An 18296-nucleotide genomic window follows, 5' to 3' on the forward strand; every position below is an offset into this window, starting at 1 on the left:
AGATTTTTACTTTTACGCTGAATGAAGGCAATATTCTGGACGGGATCCCGAACTTACCTGGGACGCTAAAGAGAAATTGGGACCTGGTGACCTCTTCTTACTCCCCAGGGTCCCTCCTGGGGGACCTGCAGCCCCAGCAGCCCCTTTCCTTTTCCTTCGTTTATTGGTTGGACGTGAGGACTCTGCAATAGAAAAAAGAGGAAAGGTTACACACACACACACACAAACACACGCAAGTGGGTCCACATGCCAAGGCATGAAGAAGAACACCAAAACAATGCAAATAGAACAATTGAGGCACTCAAAGGGTCATTCCTCGACACTTGGGGAAGTCTTCGAGTTTGCTCAATGCTCAGAATACCCAAGACGAACGAACCTAGGGTGGCACGAGCCAACTGACCTGGAGGGGCGACCATCTTCTGCCATTTTTGAAAGAGCGTTGTTTTTAGGCAATCGCGGGGACTGAGCGCGTAAGCCTTGTGTCTTGACATTAGCTCTTGCATTGGTTCCAATATGACACACAGCTGAAAGATGACAAGAACAAGGCGATAAGAAGGAGTGGTCGGTCGTTCATTCCCCCATCTTCCGACTGCAGAGCAATACGTCCTCAAGAGTGCGTATGTATGCACGTAGAGAGAAGAGGATCGCTCGAGGATGTTTCCAACTTTAGATCTCGTACCCTGAGGTAGTTTAGCGTTGTACTTGTCATCCCTTGACGAGTAATGTTCTTTGATAATGATTCGACCATTCCAGGTTCCTGCATGGCCAATATGGATCTTGGGATCAGTTCACGGTGATTTCGGACGGCAAAGTGCCAAGACCTGATTCGCATCATGTCATCAAAGGTGAATTCCACTATGAGTCGGCCCTCGGTGTAAACCTAATCCAGAGAGAAAATGCGGTGTGACAACTATCTTCTAGTCATTGATGATTGAATAGTACCTTGGTAAACATAGGTTTTCCGTGCAATGAAACCACTGCACACTGATCACAGTCCATTGTTATACTCGTGTTATGAAATGACTCTTTCGGGTGACGAAGCTCATATCGAAGATCAGTCACTCCACCTTCGAAAATGCTTCGGAAATATCGGGGAATAAGGGTCCGACCAATACCTGAAATAAAAACACCGGGATGCAGGGTCGTGCTCATAGAAAATCGTGGAATAGATGCATTCCTACTGTATCTTTTAGGTCCGTCCTCTAAACAAAAAGTCAACGTGATATTGGCGTCGTCCTCAAAGAACTCGGTGGCAAACGCATCCCACCAAAGGTTGTCACTCTCGTCCGTCCTTTGTTGGAGTCGCTTGTTCATTTCGTGAATTCGATAATCTGGCTGAGGAATGGGAAGGTGTCTCCCTCGAAACCTGAAAAGTAAGACCGGGCAAATCAGTAATCGGTATTGATGAGCCAGAAGCCATCGTCCTGCGAGTCGGTCTCGTGGATGTCACAAACGGAAGGGTAGGAAATCAGTTTCATTGCATTACCGGCTAAATTGGAACAAATTAGATTTGGGGGAGAGGAGCATGTTGCTTGTGCTCGAAGCGAGTACACATAAATGAGGTTCTGACACAGAGAAGGACCAAAGCGACTCCCATCAGAACCACTTCCCGGTTCCCTTCAAGTTCTGTAGGTAGGTGTGCAAACAACGACCAACAATCCAACCAGAAGAATAGTGTTTGCTTCTCGTACTAGTTGTGGGTTGGGCGAAAGATTGCCAAGAAGGCTCGAGTCACAAAACACATGACATAAAATTCAATGAAGCTGCTCACCCTGGATCTATGCGGTCCATGAAAGGTGGTGGTGGACCATGCATGGGTCCATGAGGGCCCATGGGGGAGCCATGAGAAGGTCCTTGAGGAGACATTCCCGGATGTAAACTGCCACCATGACCATGAGGAGGACCAAAATTTGGACCAGGCGGACCCATAAACGGCGGTGGACCATTGGGACCACCAGGCATGGGCCCCATCATGCCGGGTGGTGGACCACCCGGCCCAAATGGTGGAAATGGCGATCCAGCATTCGGATGAAATGGAGGACCCGAAGATCCGGGGCGGCTGGGTGAATGCCCTCGTAAGTGACTAGAAACAGGTGGACCACAATTTGAGGGAGAATTTGGCACACAGGGTCCACAAGGTCCAAGTCCATTGAACTGGCTAGAATGAAAACTATTGGCAGGTCCACAATGATTGGGCGTCCCGCATGAGAGCGGGGGTCCAGAATGCATGCTCATGGGCGGCATGGGTCCATTGGGACCCATGAGTGACATCCCGCCACCCCCACCGCCTCCGCCACTGCCTCCCGACATATTAGAAGGAGGAGGTCCGCATGGTCCTGGGGTGGAAGACCCCGAATTTCCCGCCGGGCTCCCCACAAACCCGCCATGGGAACCCGACGACGGTCCACATGGAACCAATTGCCCTCCCCCCGGGGTATGTGGGGGCGGCCCAGGCGAAGGCCCCGGAAAGCCACTCCCTGGAAAGCCCGGGGTGCCTGGGCCGGAGAGCGTTGGGGTGCCCGGTCCTGGAGGCGTGGTGAAACTGGGGGGCGGGCCGCCCAAAGGGCCAGTATCCAAGGGACCTTGGAAATGTCCCTTCCAGTTGGGAACTGGATCCTCCAGGGTGGATTTGAAATGTTTCAGGCGGGAGTTCACCAGATTGTTTTTGTTAGCGGACTGAATAATTTATAACTTTGAACGCGATGGAGCTCGTCTGACGCGTGAAGAATGACAAGAATCTGGAAGAGAAAAAAAGAGAAAAATGGGTTGACTTTTTGGTCATTCACAGGTTATCCAATAAGCCCACATGTATGGATATCTGATTCAAGAGCTCGCCTCAAACCAACTCCCTCACGCCATTTTCCAACGTTCCTACTCCCCTTCAATTTAAATCGGACGTGAAACAGTGACCGTGTGGTTCCACCAGATTCTCGAGCTTTACAGTATCCTACTTAGTCTGGGACGTAATCGAGTCATTGAATTGGAACAATCATGGGAACGCTGTTCTGTTCCCATGGAATGCTATAAATCGTTCAGAATGTTCTCGTCTCTATGTAATCGTCAAACTAAAAGTTCGAAGAAAAAAGTGGAACATTCCATATTTCGGCACTAAGATACTCGCTAGCGCTGGATCAATAAGTCAATTCTCAAACAAGTGGATCATTGGAGTGACAAGAGTCGCCAACGATGTGTCACCCTGTCAGGCTCCACCCAACACTTGAAGTTCCATCGTCGGAAGAAACAAGAGGGAACCACAATCCTCGTCCAAAGTCCGTCTGTTTTGGAATTTCATCACAGTCTCGCTCTATCTGTCTCCGTCTGTCTCGGTCTCTCTATTCTAAGGGTTTGGCAGAAGGTGGAGCAAAAACGCTACCACAATTGGGATCAGCCGCGAATAAATGTTGGGCGTCAAATCACCCTTCTGTCCGCTTTTAAAAGTGGGCGGATACAGCAGGTTCATATATTGCTATGGCAAATGAGTAAGATTTTTTCCTCCTTCCAGCAACTACCATTGGCATGACACTTTGAAGGGGAGGCAGCATAGCAGTGTTAGGCAGTTAGGTTCTCGGACCAGAAGCCAACGAATGAACAGAGGGTTTTTACGACCAACTCGGTGTCGTTAGAGCGGTTTTATTACTATCTTGTTTCAGTGTTTCTCTTGTTCTAGGTGCTCACCACCATCCCGACGACGTACATGCACTAGTCGAATGTTGGGGACCATTCAGGAGGGTCATTGAAGAAGAGTAAGCTGAGAACGGCGGAAGAAATTGTCGAGACTCCCTACCTAGTACCAAGTATAGTATGAATATGGCGATTTGTGATAGTCAGGAGGGTTTTTTTTCTCCATTCGATGCATAGTTCTGACTAAGAAAAAGCGACTGGGAAGACACTGGAATGAAGTCAAGTGCAAAGTCAAACAGGTTGAAGAGGAAGAAGACTCAGGAATGGCGTATACCAAGAGGAGTTGGTTGGTACCAAAGTAGGAGGAGGAATTCGGAGACTCCCTGTGTCCGGTTGAGAGACCCACAGGGTGTCGAAAACCTAGCTAAGCGATCCTTTTCGACCATATTCGATTCATCAGATATGTACGGCAATATGAAGAGGCGAATGGAACTCTTTCAAAAAGTACGAGCTCGACAGGTTGGAAACACTACCTCGAATGACTGGTTGTTGGCGCATGCGAAAAGTTTCGAATCTGGTCTTGAACTTTGGTGCTTTTAGTTGGCCTGTCATATTTGAGCAGTCAACAGATTGTGGGAGTCTAAAAAAATAAGCTTTTCCCCTCCACTCCATTGCTCAAAAGAGCTCGAAAGAAGAAAAGTTTTAACTTTGACGAACTTAGTGATATTTTGAAGAGTTTTTGAAAGGAGATAAAGTAATCTCAACCCACAAAGGGCACGGATAAATGTCATCCCTTCGTAGAATTCCTCACATTTGGTGTAGTTGTGAGTGTGGCTGTGAGTTGGGAAGCAAGGTGATAGATGAAACATGGTTTCATTCTCTCGCCAACAGTAGAGATAGAAAGAGATAGCGGCCTTAGTTGCTCAAGAACAAATGGAACATGGCCAATGCTGAAGCAAAAGGCAATCTGACACGTGGTGGACTTGTGGTGGGAGAACTTTGTTGTACTAGCTAAGCTAAATGAGCCAGCCACGCCGCTACACATGTGTACGTTCAATCTAGTAGGGGTTACATGGGTTTTCGTTTCCTTTGGTCCAACTATTTGGGCAAGAAATTCAGCTAAAAATAAATGTTCCTTTTCAATCTGAGATCCGACTCCAGCATTCTTGGGCGCTCTCAAGAACCCATTCAAACATCCTTGTCGAACATGGAGAATTTATCTTCACATCGAAACAAGGATGAGTCCGCCATAACAGCCGAGCCAGAGAACAAGTCGGTCGGGATCTCAATGAGTTTTGGGTTTGGTTGAAGCCCAATGAAACGATTCCCCCTTTTTAGTCGGGAGTTGGTAGATTTTTCACGATTTTTGTCTACTTTCCCCGTTTGCATCAGTTCAGCCGACTGCGTTGGCTTTGCCATGAGCCGTCGACTGGTGATGATGCTTGTGATCATCGCAGTGGAAGAAGAAGAAAAAGAAAAAGAAGAAGAAGAAGAAGGAGGAGGAGTAGGAGGAGTGGGGAATCGGGAATCGTGGTCGTAACTAAGATCATTTACTGCCTTCTTGCTAGTAGTGGTAGTAGTGGTGGTGGTGGTGATGATGGTGGTGGTGGTAATTTTTCTCCCGGTGGCCCAATGCTCGGCTCAACCCGCTAAGTCCATTTTCATCCGTATGAAAACGCGTGAGTCGCCGTTGGAGAGGCAGAACATTTTTGTCGTCCCCGATGGCTTCACCCTGCTGCCCACTTCTCCTCGAGCTGTTACAATCAATGCCCAGGTCTGGCAACCCGGATAGCCAGAATCTCTGGCGCGCCCCCTTTGGCCTCGGTGAACCTTCACTTCACCGACAACCGAACGAGCGACCGAATGAACGAACGACACTCACTACTTTTTCTTCTCCTTCTTCTTCTTCTTCTTCTAGTTCTTGTTCTTCTCTCCATACTACATACACATACTCTGCGTGTGTATTGATTTTTTCCATTCTCTGGGCACACTTGACGGGGAGCATCAGGCAGCTGGTCTCTTTGAAAAAAGAGGCGAAGGAACACGAAGAGGAGAACGTGGAGAAGAGGCCGAGACCGGCACTAATGCCTCAAGAGAAGGAGCCGGTTGTTGAGGCTGCTGTCATCACACTAGGATGATTCGTCCTCAGTCTAATCCCACGGCACCTGACAGCAGCCCCACAACAAGAGCGTCAACGACTACTCCCCCTTCTCCTTCTTCTCCTCCTCCTTCTCCCCCCCCTTCGCGGTTATTCGGGGTCCTCGCACGCCGGATCTTTTCTTTTTCTTTTTTCGTCTTTTTACTCGAGGCTTTCCAACTCTGTAGGGAGTTTTCGGTTCCTTCATGGGCACTGCCGCTTGAAACCACAAAGGCTGGTGGCCCGGCTAGCCCCCCCCCCAAAAAAATCCACGACTCCGAACGAGGAATCGAGGATGGCTAGGTCAATGAAGAAAAGTCCCAAAAGTCGAGCTTACGAGGGATATTCCGTGAAGCAAGAGGACCACGATGAGGACGTGGAAGAGGAGGAGGACAGGAACAAGACGACGAGGAGGAACAAGCATAAGCACAGGGAATAAGACCAAACACTCAACCCACACTGGATCAGAGGAACGAAAAGAAGGAGGAGATGGTGTGGTGGGTGTTGGTGTTGGTATGGGTGCTACGGTAGACGTAGTAATGCTAGAAAAGAAGACGAGCTCACTCACCCAGGAACACTCTCACTATTTGGAGGGCTTGAGAGATCGTTGGATCAGACCCAGTTCCAAACACGGCCAGAAGCAATGGTCGAGGACTCGAACGAGGCCAAAGATTCGACTTCTCAGACATACATTGTACCGTAGTAGTGGTACAGTGGTGGAGAGAATTGCATAGAAGCTGCTGGCAGAGACATGGCCAGAGGAGAAAAATTCAGGCCGACAACGAGAAACACGACGGACGGATGCATTCATTGATGTTGCGCAAGGGAGGGAGGAAAAAAAAAATCAAGATAAATGATAATGAGTTTACACAGAAATCTGAGGGTTCTATTTAATCCCCTTGAGCAATCGAGTTGACAATCCCTGATGAGAAAGAAGTATCACAATGCTCGCAGTGTCCGTCCCATTACTGATGACGCTGTCTTTCCGAGGAACTCGAAACGCTTGAACCACTCATAATGAAAGGAAAATCCGCTTTCAAGGACATCCATAGCACTGCCTATCGAACCAATCTGATAGCAACTACAGTACTACACAGAATATTTCAAGTGGACACTTTCAAGCTGTACCATCTCGGCTCATGCCGCCTCCCTTTGTTTCTCTCTCACTCTGCTAGAAGGCAGCTCTTCAACATTTGAGGGACGAAAACATGCAAATTTTGGTGGAAATTGAATTCAAATGTCTGTCTCATCTGATAGCAAGGCACTGTTCGACCAACTTGCGTCGGTGCCATTTTAGACTTTAGACAGCACTAGTTATCTCTCCCTCGTTGGCTGGGGGGGGAGCATTGATTTTAGTACAAAGCACTTAAAATATCGAGGAAAAAATGAACTTTAATCAAGGCTGTTAGTGGGAACAGGAGAAAACTTTTCTCTCTTCACCTCTCACCACCGAATTATAATTAAAGATAGTATTCCCACAAGGCAAACAAAGAGAAGGTCCCATACAAGCAAATAAGTAACATGTAATCAAAGCCATTCAACCGTGAGATTTTCTCATCGCCAGCACTGTCATGATTCAATTGGAGGATGATATTTGTTCCAATTTACTACTACCCGTGTTCCATCTTTGACATACGCGAGTCGGCATTGGGTTGTTGCGACTTGTTGCGCATCACTGGTTCTTGGACCCCCTTTCTTCTTGGAACCGTAAAGAGGAAGAAAAAAGAAGCTTTTGTTCACAAAACGGACGGATTAGGAACGAGCAACGAGCGGCGAGTTTGGAAGGTGGATCCAAAAACAAAATCCAAGACCAAGATACGTACACTTTTTATCATTGCGTGAGAGCTCGAAACAACTGTTCGTACTCTTGACGGCGGAGAGAATTCTGAGCAAAGAAATACTCTCTTAGTCAAACATCCTCACATGAGCACATTCCCTCGAATTGACGGCAAGTTTCAGTATTTAAGTACGGGGAGGGGGAGCAAAAGCTTTTGGTATTAAAGTGGTTTGAAAATTGAATGTTCAGATCTGCAGTATTTTCAGTTTTAGTGCGGCTTAGCTTCTCACGACAGATTTTAAGCTCTTTGACCTTCGACACTCACGGTCAGGATAAAAATGGTCCCACTTCATTTTTCTTTATTCATTGAGGTCAACTGAAATTTACACACATTAGAGCATCAACACTTTTTCGTAGAAGCACCGCTCAAAACTTACTTTTTAACAGTACCAAATAAGACAGCAAAAAGGGTGTGTATATATATCGTTCAGGACTTTTTTTGTCGAATTAACTCATCATAAGGGAACCAGAAGCCTCATTTAGACCTATATTCTCATAGTTAAGAGTACATTATTTTAGAATATCAATTGAATTGGGTTGGAAAATGCAATATCTATAATTCGTGACGAAGATCCCAGTTTTTATTTCCAATTTGTTGAGATTGTACTCTTTTGCTTGTCTGGTATTTATTGTTAAAACATGACAGTAATTGTCTTTTCATCATTGCTCTTTGCTTCTAATTGGAGTTGTAAACACGGCCTTAAAGATGACTAAAGTCTCACAAGCCTTTTGGCCGCTGAAATGAAGACTCAAACTCGAGTCCAACAATTGTGTCTTTCTAAGCCAAAAATGGATCGAAATTATTCCAGATTAAGTTGCTCATTTCATAAAAAAGGAACAGTTTGTAATGGAAGTTACCTTGTGGCAAAGACACTTCTTTTTCAAAATATGGGCTTGTGCCAGGGTTAAAAAAAGAAAAGCCAAAATCAAAATATTGAACAAAGTGCAATGTTTTGCCTAATGTTAAGACTCAACTGAAACATGCAGTAATTGACTTGCCAAGACTCGATCCAGTCATATGTACGGACTTCAACAAATTGTAATTGAGGCGTATGAAATTGCCTCGGGTGTTTCGGAATTATGATAAAAGGTTTCAAAACTTTTCTACATCCTCGACGGGTATACACTAGATGAAAATTGATCGGCAAATGATACGAATAACTCATTCAGCCACATCTCATTCATAGAATTATTCCAAGAAAACTGATTGATCGTAAACAAACGACTGGCCTCAAGATGTTCCCATTCAAAGGCAAAAACAATCTCGTTTCATTGCACAGTTCTTCATCGTAATGAATGGAGTTCGATTATTGTGTTCTTAACCCTAATCAAGGTACAATCGTACCTTTGAAAAACTGACACAAGTACCTCATGGTTATTCATTCGACCCCTCTAAGCGGATGGACAAGGTGATTGCAGATTTTCGTGAGGTGTTGAAAAAAAAAATGAGATGCCCGATATCAATAATATCGCAAAATTGACAATGGTCATTATGGACCTTTAAAACTATACGCTTTTTGGCATAAAAAATGAATTTGGTTCTGTTTGATTGAGCTGAGAGAGCTGAGAGAGCTTTCGCAAACGGCATTAGACATCTTATATCAACATAAGGATAAATTATAACTGAGCAAGCCAATAGGTTCCAGAACCAATAGCACATAGAATCTTATCGTTATGTCCTTTGGCATTGAAATTTGATTTCACTTCTTTTATCTACTTTATCCATATTTGTATAAGTTGTTTACATTCACAATTTTATTATTTTACGAGTGGACATGACCGAGAGGCGCAATAAAAGATTTAGATTTATAAGATTTAGATTTTAAGCAAGGGCTTTTTGGCAAAAATCTCACACGACTCCTTATGATATATAACTTTTGTTATATATTACATACACCAACATCTTTCGAAAAAGCAAGAATGACTCAAGAGTGTTCATTGGATACCAATACGTATCACGAGTAGGTATTTCACATTTCGAATTGCATGGAAACACCAACATTGTTCAGGTTTCAAAGCCAATCAAACGTCACCATTCTCATAGAATACCAAATAAAAGTGTTTTCATCTAGAAGGCGATCAATAAACGAAGAATTATATACCTGCCGAAAAAATGACGAGCATGATTGTTGCAGACAAAATTTGACAACAATTGCCTTGATTTTCCATTGATATATATATAATGCTACCGAGACACGTGTGCCCAGAATGAAAATCACAAAAAGACCCAGGAATATCTTAAAGAGCAGACAAGCTGAAATTCCTTTTAAATTCCTTGTAAGGGGATTCATGATTATATTTTTATGGCACGTGGCTCAAACAGATGAACTCCTTCACCTTTTCCTTTGCTTTGGTTTACAAATGAGATTTTAAATACTTTTTTAGATGAAAGCGTTCCTATAAGATGAAAGCCCTTGATGGCGGTGCCAATTATTGAAGTATTTTTTAGAAATTTCCTATTACATTGCTGTCCTTTCTTTTATGAAAAAACGTGAGAGACGTGGGACGTGGTCAATGTTTCAAGCTTCAAGTATCAAGTATATCAAGTATTCAAGTGTTCAAGCTGAAGTATTTTTGAAGGAATGACATTGGTATTTTCAATTTTAAATACTGCTACCGTTAGCAGACTTGAATGTAACACAGGTCTACAACAATTTGAAGAGTAAGGTCGCAAGTTCAGCTATCCAATCAGGATAGCTGAACTTTTGGGAATTTGAAAAAGATTCAGACAATGATATGAATTTGAATTTCAATTTATTCATCCTCGGCACACACTTTAAGAAGCATGGTTTCAGCAAGTCAACATTGAGAAAAGTATATGTATCATTCTCTCTCTGACATATAGTTAATTTCGCTTCATTTAAAAGGAAAACCTTTTGGCTTTGTTACAATCCATTATTGAAAGGTTATCTTAAAACTAGCTTGCAAGAAATTGAATGATGACAAATAACATGTTCTTAAGATTGAATTGAACTCTTAATCAACGTCACTGACGTTTTAAATTGTCATAAAAGGCAGTTCCATCATTTCAAGCAAAGTCGGCAAATGAACACGTTTGAAATTTAAATAAAGACCTTTAAAGGCACAACTCGTAGACAAATTGTGCTTAGTTCAAACCCGAGAGATAAATACAACTTTTCATTGACAGTAGAAATTATTTAAATTCCCGTCAAAGCGTCTCATACCTTATGGCTTTGGAACAAAATTATCTGGAAAATATGTGTAAAGCTATTCCTAAATAAAGTATCCTCCGATTAAAGGAAAGTGTCAATCTGCACTTGTAAAATGTGCCTCTCGAAATTTCGAGCCGCTTCAATAACAATGAAATTTACACAGTACTGAAATGAATAAGGATCTCATTGCCACAGACGGTACTTCATTTGAAAGTTTGAATTCTCCTGAGTTCAATCGTCACACTTGTTCAGTTAAAATGACTTCATAAGTGAAGGGATTCGGTGGAAAACAGCTCAAAGGAGTGACGTAAACTTTGGCCACGCGGTAGACTTCCAAGTCAACCAATTATATCTGTGAAAGTTCGATATTCGTTTACAACAAAAGATAAACTCTTCGCCTTTAACCAGGCGAGGCTAAAAGTTTACAAACGATGTGATTCTTTTCTTGAGTGGTTCTCCAACATAAATGTAATCAAACTTGGTGGAACACTACATATTTTGTAAACAATTTATCATTACATTATGGACACTTTTTTTTAACTTGTTGCTTTGCAAGTACCATTTCTTCTCATGGCAAGTACAGCCCCAGTACAGAAGAGGAATAAAAAATGAGATGGTCTTACTGGAATCCAATTCCTCATTGCTTCTAGCTAGTACTGACTTTCACTTTGAATAACCACGGACAACTAGATAAAAAGATCAAGGAAAGAAACAGGTTGTTGTCAACCATATTCACTTTGGATGCCTTTGGATTCATCAGCAGCCTTGATGACTTCAAACATACAATCATAACCAAAATAACCGAATGTCATATATGTTCCGCTGAGAGGAATCTGCGTTTTATCTACGCCCTTTGATCCCTTTCATTTTGAGGAAGACCAATGAATGAGACCTCATGAACAATTAGCAAATCTGGCATTACTGCTGAACCAAATACCCGGAATTTACGGCAAGACCCGGACGCGTTTGCAAATGTCGGTAAATGGAAAAAGCTGATCCAAAATGGTGCGTGGCGTTGTCGAACAGTTTGAAGTGTATTAACCTACGTACCTCCCCCTTTTAACGCCGAAAAAGCTGCGCTCAAATGACTGAGCGAGTCCTTGACGTCTATTAAATTATTTAGTGGCCCATTCCAGGCTGTTATTTGGGCTAGAAGGCAGGTTCAATCTGCCTGACCCCAAAGCTAACACCAACACCCAATCAATAATTGTTGAAACAATGCTCCTGTACGTACGAGCCGGTGTGTTAATTGATCAATGTAAGTTATTTAGAAATGATGGATTGGTCCAATCTAGGGAGTTGGTCCACATGAAATCATACATAAAACTCAGTGAGGAAATCTAGAACCACATGGTTCCTTTCTATTAACTAATTTGATGATAGGTCCGCTCAAGTACTTGGTTATTCTTTCTGGGAAAAGGGGAAAAGGGTAAACACTCAACAGGTGTCTGTTATGGTTTCGTCAAAAGATCAACACTATTTGAACTTTCGGTCGTAATTTTGTATGTAGTAGTTGTGGCAGAAGTAGCTACACGAGCTGGATGTGAGAGTTTCTCATGTTCAAAAATCCGACTCACGAGCCACTTCATCTTCTCCTTTGACAATTGGGTTTCAAGGAAATCCTCATAAAGTATTCATCTCAATCACCATGCCCGTCACATGGCCATGGGAAAGGAGGGGGCAGGAGGAGGAGGACGAGGAGGAGGACGAGGAGGAGGGATTCTTCGCCAAGAAAGACAAAGAGTCTAATGACTCTTGTCGCGAAACCAATAAAATTGGTCAATGAGATTATCCGTATTGTTAGCTTTATCTCATTAGCGCGGATAAAGGAAGGCTAAGATGTCCAAAAGTACTGTAAGACCGGATCCTGCCCAGCTCTTGGCTCATTGTGTTGCCTTTCCAATGGAACAATTACTCTCCTCTCACCTCGAAGTGAGACTCGTTTTAGTGCAATGAGTGAGTGAGCCATGAAGGTCTCATTGCCACAGTACATTTGACGAGATCGTCCAGGTGAGAAGGCCAGGAGAGGGGCCAACAACACAAGGTTGCCTACCAGGCTGGCCAATGCATAGGAAATAGTGACTGATCTGTGGATCGCATGGCACTTTCCAACATGCAAGGGCGACGAAGGATCAACTCCTCCTCCTTCTCCTCCCCAAATCTGGCCATAAATTGGTAAGCTCCTGACAAATACACCATACGTAGACATCCATCCCTTGCAACAACGAAGATTTTTTTTACCTTGAGAAGAACTCTGCTGAGTTACAGATAGAAATCTTTCATTTGAAAAGCCGAGCCCGACTCTCTCTTTCTCTCGTTCTACTTTAGCAGTAGACTAAGGTAAAGGCCATTTTTCCATTTTTGAGCCTTTTTCGTTCGAAGAAAAAGACGAGACCAACCCAGTGCTCTACAAGTTTGGGTCTTCACAGAGGCTAGATTGTAACACGATGACAGAAGTAAGTTGGACGACGCAGCCGTCGAGAGAGACTGCCATCCCACGACGACGCCAAACTCGTCCGTCCTCGTGGTGCTGCAAGAGGTGGTCTCTCTCTCTCTCTCTCTCTTTCTCTCTCCCTCTTTCTTTCTCTTTCTTTCTCTCTTTCTGTCTCTCTCTCTCTCTTTCGTCCACGACTTTGGCCACGACTTTGGCGGCAACCGGTAAACCAGAAAAGCAAATGCAAAGAAGAACGACAAGAAGGACGACAAGACAAGCAAGAACCACCACCACTACCCGTGGAATTGGATGCAACCATCGAAGGGTTCTAGGTTTTGGGCGAGTTTGAGGTTGCCATTTTGGAAAAGGAGATTTGTTCATTGCCAATATTCGAAATCTGACAACTGCCTTTAGCTTTCCAAAATGCATTGAGAGTTACGAAGGATTCATCGGCGATGGCCATCCAAGTAGAAACACTGTTGTGAATGATGTAGACAGATCACTTACCCAACCGACACTAAAAGCTTTCAGACTTTTGCAGTATCAGAGCTAACTCATAGCCGAGGTAAGATTGCCGGCGTTTGTCTTGAAATGAAACTGGCTTGACGAGGGTGATCAATTTCAACGTTGTTCTTCATTGGGATTCTTTGGAGGAGGTAGAAGTAGTAGTAGTAGTAATTGAAGTGTTAGGAACAACCAGGACTATGAAGTCGCCCTGAGCCTTTGACACTTTTGGATCCAGACCTGGACTTCTTGAAGACATGTCGTTGACTGACAAGCCATGAGTAAGTGACCAGCTCAGCTAATTAGACCACCGCAAAGCACATGCACTATGATTGCAATTGACCTCCAAACATTAGAACCGGTCGGGACCACCACCGCATGATCCATGTCAGACACACATGAATCCAGTTATTGAGCGGTTTGTCTCGAGCCACTGGATCATTGGAACCAGGGCAAAATAATCACTCGAGGCCTTGCAGTTGCGATTGGTTGATGGCCCTGCCAGAACAAAACAACAGTGACTTTTGACACTTCACATCACAGACAATTCCAAGCTCCACGGGGCAGGAATCTTCCTTGACACTTCGACTCCGACCGTGTAGACTAAACTTCCTCGTTGTGTTGTTTTGATGTGAGGTGAAATCTGCTGCCTACTCTTGGTCATGTTCCTCAAGAGTTTAGAGGATCGCTCGCTCGCTCACTCGCTCACTGGCTCCCATCGACATTGATGGTGGGGCTTTCGGGGTCTGAAAGGACCTGCTGAATGCTATCCATTGCTTCCAGCCTCGATGATCCGCCGTTGGACAACGGGCCTGCATTTCCCCCTCAGAGCAGTCATTGTAGTAGTAGTAATAGCAGTAGTAGTGGCAGTAGTAGCATGGAAAGGATCATTCCGCGAACAACGAGGGGCCTCCTTAGAAAAGACAGATCCCTTCCCCTTTTCCCCTGGCTGGCATCAAGACATGGCACACTCCGCACACGCTCGAACTTGAGCCCTAGTGTGGCCACATCGAGAGGGGAAATGCTCCATTGGGTGACAACTCTTACTCCAAAGAACTAGCACTTTTTACATGAGATAATAAGTTGGTGGGTGTATGTTTATAATCAAAGCTTAGGGAGTGGGTGTTTTGGCCAAGAATCTCTCATAATATGATGTAGGTCGAGTTCCCAGTATTTGAGTTTGTTCCGGGCATCATCCAGGGCGCCAGAGATTAGGCACCCTCATTGGAAAAGAGTGAGAACCGAAAAGTCATACTCCGCCATCGCATGTATGAAAGTGCGTGTGTGTGATATGGGAATGTGGCTGGAGGAGGAAGCTCCAGAAAGAGGCAAGACGAGGAAGGAAAGAGGCTCTCCAACAACTAGCGGGTGATCGTTGTGCTTGAGCCAGAGACCGAGGATGCCCAAAAATTTCAATGACCCGACCTGAACCGCGGTTCTCGATCCTTGTACGACAAGATCTGACGTCCACGTGCCTTACCAAAGAATGGCAACAACCAAAGAAGACAAGTCTCTTGGCATACGTGTGGTGAAGGGTAGCTAGCAGTTTTGGTAGTGGTGGTGGTGGTGGTGGTGGTGGAAAAGGCGCTGGGAGTGTTGTTGGCGGTGGTTGAATCATCGAAGTAGCAGAAGTATGTACAGAAATATCCGCAGTAGCGAGCGGCAGACCGGCTTTGAAGGAGTCAACACCGAAGGACTTTTCTTCCTCCCTGAGCCGGCTCAAAGATTAGGTCGCCGGGCACCCAACACCCTGAAGTCATTCGAGGATTCGAGGAGAGGCAGCACACTCCCTCACTCACTCTGTCTCTCTGTCTCTCTCCCTGCATGTAGTCAAGAGAGTCGATCGCAAGTAGTCTCTAGTATATGTATGTATGTAGTCATAAGTCGACTTGGGTGAGCTGCGGTGATCCCGTGGTCTTTTTGCTCTATGGCTACAAAAGAGCTTGGTGGGTGGGTGTATGGTGGGTTGGCTTTCTTCTTTTCAGTGGGGGAAAAGCCCAGATTTGAGCTGCAGCGGTGTTGATACGCATGGAAAATTGGGAAAGCGGAATTAATGAGTAAAGATTAGTTCGCATTGACGGATTCTATTTGACTCGTTGTGCTCGCCTAGCTTGTGAATGCTAACGATTGCCAAAGCTCTTGACAAGTAAAGAGACCGGCCATTCCGATGGTTGGCAATCGGTAACGGGTCTAGCTCTGCTAAGCCAGGGACAACTACGACCCAAGAGCGTCATCAACTTGGTAAAGCCTCCTTGTCTGGTATTTGGACAAACAAAACCACCCAATTCAAGGGTCTCTTTGCATAGCGCCTATAGAAAGACGGAGGAGTGCAATAGTCGCTGATCGATCACCTGATTCTTGATCCCTTTGCCTGACAGAAATAATGGCTGGATATCCCCAAGCCTGATTCTAGTCCCAAAGGCTTGTTGGTTCCCTTTTGTTTTTCCTTGTCCTCGGTCCACCTTCACCACTACCACCTCTCTTTCTCTCTGTCTCCCTCTATCTGTTCTTTGTCCTCCTGTCCCATGTTTGGCAACATCTCAGAGTCAGTTTAGAAGTGTTTAGCTCACTTCATGGGCCTTTTCTCTTTTCCTCAACCTACCAAGCAAGCACCCAAACAAGCAAGCAAGCAAGCAGATGGACTTCTCGGGACAATTGGCCAATACGGCCCGGAGAGTGTTTGCCAACCCAAGGGGAAGGAAGAGGACACCCCACCACTGTCTCCGTATGGAACGTGTATGGAACGTCTCAGGGAGCCCAAATCGTGATGGTAGTTCTCCTAGTCTTTCCTCTTCGCCCTGAGCCTTGGGCGGGAAAAGGAAGAAGTGAAAAATCGATGACTTTCCTCTATATGTAGACAGTTAGAGTGCGTAGATGGATGGAGCAAGAAGGAGGAGAAGAACTAGAAGATCTAGGATTCTCAGTAGGGGCTTTAGACAACAGAGCCAGGGGAGGAGGAAGGAAAGGGGCCTTCGGCAAAGACGAGCACAAAATTCTTTGGGATTTGGAGAAGTTTTTCCTCTCTCGTTCTCCTCCCCGTCTTCAAGAGCTCATCAGCGTGTACCGAGAGGAGGCCGAGAAGGATAGAAAGAAGAACGAACGAACGAACGACGGGGAAGAAAGAAAAGGAAAGAGAGAGAGAGAGAGCACGAGAACTCGTCGACACGAACGATAGAAGTGGGAATCGAGGGCTGGAGCACTTCAAGTGCCCTAGGGTTCCGTGTTCCAGATGGAATCCCTCTAGATCATACGGCACAGCAGATGATTTAATTTTGTCTGCACATTGACTCTTTTCATTGACAACCCTTGCTCCGCTTACCAAGACACATTTATCATCCTTGCTCCCCATTGCTCCTCAAAAATCCACTGTGAGTGTTGTGCTCTTTAAACCCGAACAGAGCGAGTCGAGCGAGTCGAGCGAGACCCTTACTATGTTTCAGGGCAACAAATAACCCCTCTCCTCTCTCTCTCTCTTCAAGATCTGGTTCGCTAACTTCATTTTCTTTTCAGTTATTGGGTTGTTGCAATCTGATCTAAAAGCAATAGTCGTTATCCTGATATGGTATTTAGTTTCAGTTGTCAGATGTTCAGGGCCGTGGTTCTCATGACATTGGCCTTAACGTGGGAACCCTGAGAAAAAAACACTTGTCCCTGCATGTCTGAGAGTGGGGTGGTTTGGTCCAAAGTTCCAACTTCCAAACTCGGTTCCAAACTGCAGTTTCAAATGCATTTGGGCCCAATGATCCACAATTCGAAATAACTACTTATTCGATCAATTCAAAATGCCAATGAGGTGCCATTTATTACACACATTATTAATCCTTTGCATTGACAAGAATCCATGACGGTCTATTGATGCACTTATAAGTACACGGCCAAGTGTCACATGTTTTACAACAATATTAGAAGGCAACGTATCCAATCATTAAATACAGTTTCCCAAAGAGACATCAGGCTGGATTGTAGATAAGGATCTTAAGACTTGTTGTTTAAGGCAAGTGTACACGTTAAAACGGAAAATGTCTCAACATATTTTTGATGATCGCTATACGACCATGGCGATCTAATTAACGACACTGCTGTACCGTACATCCGGGAAAATGTCTCAACATATTTTTGATGATCGCTATACGACCATGGCGATCTAATTAACGACAATAGTATGCTGCAATGTAATTGACTAAAGCCTCGGAAAAATAACTTGTTTTGCCGTCGAGAACCAAACCTAGAGATTTGAATACGAGCGATTTTCTCCACACAAGTGAAGAGTTGCTACTGTAGGGAAAACTAGTTTTGACAACCATCTGGAATCTACCCTAAACGGCAAAACAAATTATTTTTCCGACCTTTATAAATGACCTCCTTCGAAAAGTATCTAAGCTTTCATTCTCAATAGTGTCGAAAAAATTGCAAGCTCAGAAAGTCGTGTTGATTGTTCTCTAACTGAAATAGTTTGAACTTAAAAAAAATTTGCCTACTATGCAATTACGATGAGTGGGATCTATTGACAGATTTGAAAAATCATATCCATCTTTGCCCTTTGACTTAGGCTTTAAAAAAATGGGCAAAATGTAAATCATCATATATTGC

The 18296-nt window shown here is 44.4% G+C and overlaps 1 protein-coding gene across 1 annotated transcript in view; it reads right to left on the reverse strand.

Annotated features, from left to right (window-relative positions):
- LOC131881253 (LIM domain-binding protein 2-like) overlaps nucleotides 1-14335 on the reverse strand; it is a 15452-nt gene extending 1117 nt beyond the window's left edge. Inside the window, exons 1-7 of the mRNA XM_059228065.1 lie at nucleotides 13710-14335; nucleotides 1772-2738; nucleotides 1182-1366; nucleotides 943-1115; nucleotides 680-880; nucleotides 401-524; nucleotides 57-182 (exon numbers count right to left, since the gene is read on the reverse strand). Coding sequence (XP_059084048.1) covers nucleotides 57-182; nucleotides 401-524; nucleotides 680-880; nucleotides 943-1115; nucleotides 1182-1366; nucleotides 1772-2310 — 1348 coding nt within the window. The 5' untranslated portion in view covers nucleotides 2311-2738; nucleotides 13710-14335. The remainder of the gene's footprint in view (nucleotides 1-56; nucleotides 183-400; nucleotides 525-679; nucleotides 881-942; nucleotides 1116-1181; nucleotides 1367-1771; nucleotides 2739-13709) is intronic.
- Between the last annotated feature and the right edge of the window lie 3961 nt (nucleotides 14336-18296).

This window comes from Tigriopus californicus, chromosome 5 (genome assembly GCF_007210705.1).
Source record: "Tigriopus californicus strain San Diego chromosome 5, Tcal_SD_v2.1, whole genome shotgun sequence".
Lineage (NCBI taxonomy): Eukaryota > Metazoa > Arthropoda > Copepoda > Harpacticoida > Harpacticidae > Tigriopus > Tigriopus californicus.